This window comes from Thamnophis sirtalis, unplaced genomic scaffold (genome assembly GCF_051295495.1).
Source record: "Thamnophis sirtalis isolate CommonGarterSnake01/CBP01778 unplaced genomic scaffold, rThaSir2_p1.2 scaffold_4, whole genome shotgun sequence".
NCBI classification, from domain to species: domain Eukaryota; kingdom Metazoa; phylum Chordata; class Lepidosauria; order Squamata; family Natricidae; genus Thamnophis; species Thamnophis sirtalis.
The window spans coordinates 23,542,105-23,549,274 of record NW_028261384.1 but is presented as its reverse complement, the minus strand read 5'-3'; the positions used below and the strand labels follow the sequence as shown (position 1 = coordinate 23,549,274).

The 7,170-nt window shown below is 37.3% G+C and overlaps 1 protein-coding gene across 1 annotated transcript in view; it reads right to left on the bottom strand.

Moving 5' to 3' along the window:
- Positions 1-4,028: 4,028 nt before the first annotated feature.
- Positions 4,029-7,170, bottom strand: part of ARHGAP21 (Rho GTPase activating protein 21) — a 93,297-nt gene continuing 90,155 nt past the window's right edge. The window contains exon 25 of the mRNA XM_087712609.1: positions 4,029-6,921. Coding sequence (XP_087568735.1) covers positions 5,362-6,921 — 1,560 coding nt within the window. The 3' untranslated portion in view covers positions 4,029-5,361. The remainder of the gene's footprint in view (positions 6,922-7,170) is intronic.

The following is a 7,170-nucleotide window of genomic DNA, read 5'->3' as shown; positions in this document are numbered from 1 at the left end:
AATTTTCTTCCTGCGGCAAGTTAGAGAGGAAGTTCTCGCCCTCAAAGCAGAATGGGACAATTTGCTGTGGCCAACTCACTGCAGTCAACTCACCACAGTCATCTTGCCATGGCCATCTTGCCATGGCAAATTGTCTTAGCCCCCCCTCCCCCAAAAGATGCCTTTAGGCTGTTTTTTTCCCCCCTTTTGGTTTAAGTATATAACTAGCATTGCCTTGGCTCTTACACTTCAGCTTTCATCAAGTACATTGGAACTAAGTTTTATTGAGGTCAATGGGACTTAGGTCCAAGAAAGTATGTCTAGAAATAAGATATGGACCTTAAAGGTTTGTTTTCAGAGTGGAACTAGAGTGAAGAAAGCTCAAGACTCTCTTCTGTGAAACCATAGAGTGCAAGGGAAATGGATGGTAGGATGACCGACTGGAGTTGGGAGCCTGTGGCCTAAATGCAGACCTCCTGGACTGTTATTTCAGACTCCAAATCAATGTTTGGCAATTTAAGTTATATGGACTTCAATTCCCAGAATTCCCCAGTCAGCAAGATTGAGAAATACTGCCTTAGACTTTCCCTAAACATATATTTCCAGTTGTCTGCTCCAAGTTGATACTATTTACTGTATGCTTTTTCATCCCAACTATAAAAGTCATGCATCTGTATCTCTGTGTATGTGTGAATATCTCTTGGATTTTGATACACTAATCTCATGCAACCCTAACCCTAACCCTAAGTGTGTGTGTCTGGGTATGTATGTAAATATAAAGCATATTTTACAGTACTCTCCTTCAAGAGTAGAAAGAAAAGTCATTTATATTCTCTACAAATTTCAAACAAAATCAAGAAATGTTTGATAGGTAATTCATAAGATAATGTAATATTAAATTTATCAGATATATGAATGATGGTCTGTGTGCTCTTCTTAATTGAAACTGGAGCTTTCCACCAGTATTTGCCCATGAAGATGAAGATTCAAAATCTGAATTCTACCTGTCTTAATCTTTTAATATGTTGCATATTTTGTATCTATATTTTGCCTTTCTCTAAGTTGCTTGAAGAAATAACATGTGGTCACCCCTCATTTTATCATTACCACATGGTTTTGAAAGACTTTAATGTGAAGTAGATGAAAATAATATAATGAGTGTCACATTGAATCGGCTCAAACCTGGCTACCTCTGGTTCTCTGGCTGAACATATCATTAAATCAAAAAAGTATATTGAAATTCATGATCTATATTTGATAGCTGACTCCAATTAGTTTATAATTTGCTCCACAGCTAAATTTGGCACAGTGGTAATTTGAATATGATAAGTGAACTTAGTCCCTTTTGCATTTCAGGTGTGTTTTATAGGCTTTTATTTTCACAGATGAATTTCCAACGTTGCCAAATAAAACATGAGCCATTCTTTGTATCAAAGTGGATGCTGTGAGATTTTAAAAAGAAGAGACTCATAAACTAGATCTCTTCCTAACAATAGTCCAGAACATACAGAGATCTTGATCATACTATGGAGGTGATACTTGCTTAATCCGGAACATACATAGATCTTGATCATGCTATGGAGGTGATACTTGCTTAGTCCGAAACAAACAGAGATCTTGATCATGCTATGGAGGTGATACTTGCGTAAGTTATATTTTATCAGTTAGTGTTATTGTGATTTGCATCCTTAGGACCATTAACACTGCTATTAATCTTTGTTCCCATGGCTAGTTAACTCTGCCTGGCGGGTGACATGTGATTGGGTCATGCAAATACATCTTTAAGTGCGGAAGGAGGCAGTCAGTGGTACTACACCCCACATCCCACCAAAGAACCATTGATGGGTCCAACATGCTGAATAATTTTCATCCAGACTCCAACCTTCTCTTCTTAGGGAAGGGTGCCCAGCTTGCAACTACAGTGGGTATTGGAGGAAATTGATTATTTGAAACTTTCAGTCATGTTTCAAGCCAAGACAGTGTAGAATGAATATATCTTCATATATATCTTCATGTATGTATGTATGTATGTATGTATGTATACATACATACATACATACATACATGCAGGAGCGGTCTTGGCAGTTCTCTCCTAATGACTGCAAGAAGGACTACAAAAACTGCTGTTGCTAAGTGGTAATCGGATATTTTGCCCAATCACTGCATTGCTTAGTGACATAAATCCCACACCCGATTAGGGTCATTAAACAAGAACTACCTGTACTTTTCTTTGGCCTCAGGAAGAACTAGGGTGGTGTTGACATGACTCTAGCAGTTTTTGATTTTTCAGGTATTTCAATATCCCAAGTCCTATTCATACACAATTAAGAAGAGTCCCATCACATCTGTTATGATGTGTGTTCATAATGGAAGTGACAAAATTCTATGTAAATGGACCACTGCATTGTATATACATATTGTGCCTGAGCTGTGCCTGAGCAGTTACTCCTAAGTGCTACAGATATTTTTTGTCTGAGGCATTAAAAATGTGGCTCTAAGGATCCATGATGGTGCCATTTCCAGTTGTTACCTTATCCATTATTTGATCTTTATTTATTTTTAAAAGGAAAATGTTGCAGAAGTCATGCTTTAGGGCAGGTCAGGCCAGGCACAACTTGTGATGTGGTCGGATCTGGCCTGCAGGACCGTTCAGGTTCACTCAGTGCGAAGAGGAAAGATCAGGCCAGAGAAGCTTCAGCCGGGGCTACCCAGTGCGAAGTGGAAAAATAAAGTCAGCGTAGCTTTGGCCCAGTCTACCCAATATGAAGAGGAAACATGCCAGCAGTTTGGGGAGTAGCATCAAGCTGACCAAACCCATCCAGTCGGCAACGCCCACCCTTGAGGTCAAACATAGTCCTGATGCATCTCTCAATGCAATTGAGTTTGACATCCTTGCTCTAGGGCATTGAAGCAAAAAGGAGGGACTAGAAGCTTTTGAAGACCAGGACAAGGAACTATTGTTGGATCAAGGGTTTCAAAATGAAGGAATCTGAATGAGAAAGATAGGTCTCTAGAATTCATGAGATTCATTTCTGGTTCTCATTTGATAGTTAGAAATGATATTGTATGCTGAACACTGAATTTAAAATATCTTCTATTATCCAAGCCAAATTTAAATTATTTTGATCTTTGCTGTATTATTATCTGTAAACTATTTACTTGCAATGTAAAACTGCTCTTAATGGAAATAAGTTTTATCTTGAAGTTTAAATTTGTAAATGAACATTTCATTCACATCTGTTAACTGTCCAATTTATGACTTAGAAAATTATCATCTCACAACTTGCTGCTCATATTTGTAATACTATATATTAGCTCAAAATCCACAGGGCCAAGGGGGACATGGTACATCTATTCAAACTATTTTCTGAAGCACCAAAAGACAAGACAAGAAACAATAGTTTAAAACTAACTAAAGAGAGAAGCAACCTAGAACTAGGGAGAAATTTCCTAATGGTAAGAGTAATTAACCAATGGAATAACTTGCCTTCAGAAGTTGTGATTGTAAAACTTTCAGGAAGATACTGGACAACCATTTGTCTGAAATGATATGGGGTCTCCTGCTTGAGCAGGGGGTTGGTCTAGAAGACCTCCAATCTCCCTTCCAACTCTTTATTATTTTATTCTATTCTATCTTCTCTGAAATAATTCCCAGGAATGGTAACTTCCTCTAAAATTCCTGAAATATTTTACTTTTATTTTATTTTTGTAATGTAAAATGAAGGAACTTATGTTAGCAATGAAACCAAACTAAATTGCCATCAAGCTTATACAAGGTTTTAGTATGCCCAAGAACATTGTTTGCTTATAGCATGCTTGTAAAAATTAAAGGCTGTTATTTGATACGTAATCTCTAAAAATTATTTGTCCCGTTGATTATTAAAATTTGTAAGTATGTTCAAGTCAAAGAATTCACCCATCTTTCAAATAGAAAATCCCTATGCTATAACCTCTTTCAATTATCCCTTTTTATTTTATGCATTATATGGTCATGCAGATACAAATTTGGCATATTGGTTTATTATCTCTGTTAAATGAAAGTCAGTCTATAGAAGAACAATCAAAACCAATTTATTTCCAGTGTTTTAAGTGGATATACACAGAAGCATGTACAGATCTGGATTTATTAACTCTTCATGCAGAATTATATTCTTGGTAAAAGAAATCAGTTCTATCCACATATCCAGGATCTACTATCTACACTTCTATGTTACAACATTTATATCAAAGCTGGTGTTTGAGGAAAAGATACACTCATAGTGTATTTACACTTAAGTTATTTATTTTACAGAAAGAGTAAAAATTCAAGTCACATAATACTCAAAAACTGTATTAAAATCAGAATATAAAACTCAAAAATCCAAATGGAATGCCTAAATGGAAGCTCTGTATCCATGTGTGTTAAATTTTGAAAAATGTAATGAAATGTCTTAACAATAAAATGCAGCAATTTATTTTATGTTTAACATAAATGTCTAAATGTAACAACTATTATGGCACCTTAACAAACCAAATGAACTTTTTTTTAAATTTAATTTTTGATGAGGCACTTGTTAACGACTAAACTCAAATAATTTTTTTCTTCCAACTAACAATGTCATAGTTGCATTAATGCATAGTGCATACTAACACTGGGGGCAGGGGCAACATAGAACAAGAGAGGGGTGGGGAGAGGAGAATTATTGAATTGTGATGGTGACCATTTAATGGTTTCAAAGGTACTGGCAGAATCAAGTTATATCCTCCTGGGCCCAGATAACTTATGAGGGTGAACATCATTGTTCATATATTGGTAGCTTTTCCCACTGGAGTGATTTAGAAATCCAAGTACTCGGTGAGTATTATAAACCAGGGTCCAGAAGAACTCTCAGAACTGGTATTATTACCTCCTGATTATAACTTTGCAGGAAAAGAGGACTCTGTTTTTGAGGAATCATCTAATTGGTTTACATTCTCCCTTTCAATCTCTACAATAAAATGCAGCAATTTGTTCTTTACAGTTAACATAAATATCTAAATATAACAACTATTATGGCACCTTAACAAATCAAATGAACTTAAAAAAAAATATTGATGAGGCACTTGTTAACGACTAAAATAAAAACAATTATTTTTTCTTCTGACTAATAATATTGTAGCTGCATTATGCATAGTGCACACTAACACTGTATGTGGGATGGGAAAACGCATACAGAACAACTGAGGAAAAGAAAAAAAGAAAATACGCTACTGAACTGTGGCGGTGGCTATTTAACTGTGTTAAAAGGACTAGTAGAATCGAGACATAATCTCTAAGGTCTCAGATAACTTATGAGGGTGAGCATCAACAGCCAGGCTGATGGACTTCATTCATAGTTTGGTGGCTTTTGCCACTGAAATGGTCTAGAGTACTGAGTACTCCATAGGTTTTATGTACCAGGCTTCAGAGGAAGAACTACCAGAAGAAGTGGTACTATCACCTCCTGATGATAACTCTGCAGAAAATGAGTATTCTGCCTTTGAGGAATCATCTAATTGGCTTACATTCACCTTTTCAGTTTTATTTATTTTAAGGTCTACTGGGTTACTCCGCAGACGCTCTTGTGCAACATACTCTGAAATGGGTGTGTACTGGGATGGGGATTTTGCCTTCAACCGATTTATTGTTGAAGTGTCTTTCTCCATGCTTGGGTATTTCTCTTGAGTTTTCCATGCGTTCAGAACACTTGAGTCCATCTGTCCTCCTAATGTGTGCCTTCGCCTGATGTTCTTTCTTTTGGAGCTTTCTGCAGGAGTTGACTTCTGATTGCTAATTCCAAGCATATCATCAGCAGATGATTTGAGACGCATTTTAAATCTGTCTGGAATCTTGAGTTTCCATGTAGGCTCCTGTTTGACAGGTTCACTTCTTGTTGATAGGGTTAGGCAGCTGTCTGTCTTTCCTTTCTTTATTTCCTCCTCATGTTTTGCATCCCTTAAGCCCTCACTCTCCATTTTGTACCTACCCAACTTTTTCCGAGATAGAGTATCACATTCAATAAGTTTGTATGAATTGAAAAGTCTGCGACTGTCTAACTTTGGTGTGGAAGTTCCTCCTGAACAACTTACTTCACTTTCTTCAGAGTTCCTCCTAAGGTTCTTTGACATGTCTTGAGTCTTCTCCCTAAATAGCCTATCCACAGAAGAACTTGCTGCAAAATCAGGAAAATCATTTTCACTGTCTGTTTCTATGGGGCGACCTTCACTGATCAATTCACTACTTTCATCATCGGCCTCTTCTCCTTTACTCTCCATCACCGAGCAAAGCACTTCAGTACCCAGCACAGTGGAATCTACACCAGCTAAATATGTGGACGATGTTGTGGAGTAACCTGAAGTGATGGAGCCAATATCAGTAGTTAAAAATTCACTGCGTTTATTTTCAGGGCCTCCTAATCTTTTACAGGAGACCTTTTGCAGAGAAGTTTGTGAACTGCAGCTGAGAGTAGTGCCTGAGTCCAAAATGGTTTCTTCCAACACAGAAGCAATCTGGAAATTAGGGAGTTTATGGGAATCTTTTTGTGTATTCCGCCAAGGGATGGGATTTGGGGATCTCCTGTATTTCTGAATATAAGATGCTGAGAGTTCTTCAGAGAACAAATTCTCTTTCCACAGCAACATTTCATCCTTGCTTGTTGCAGAAGGACTGTTAACACAGTCTTCCTTTTCTTTCGGAAATTCTGCTCCCTCTATTCCCCCTGCGGTTTCCTTCTCTATCTCCATTTTAGATGAGTCCTCTTTTGCTGAGTCACTGAAATGGAGCTCTGTGGGCTCCTTCATGAAAAAAACACTATCCCACTCATCTTCAGAGCTGCTGGGTTGAAGTTTGTCTTTTGCTTTTTTCCGCTTGCGACTGGTTGTGGCAAATATAGAGGACTTAAGTAGCTCTCTGCTGTATTGATTATTTCCAGATCCCCAAGAACCCTGTATAGAAAGAAACCCATTGTAAGCATCATAGTTGTGGTTCAAAATATTTTCTTACAAAATTGTATGTATACGAAACTAGATATATGCTATTATTACCTGTCACCGCTGAGTTGTTCTTCATAAAACTATTCTAGCACCCACCATAGCATATCAATTACATAGGTTATGGCTTCTCAACCTATGGCTTAGGACTCTTCAGGAAGTCTCATCCATTATAAATGTACTGTTATTATGAGCCTGATCAGC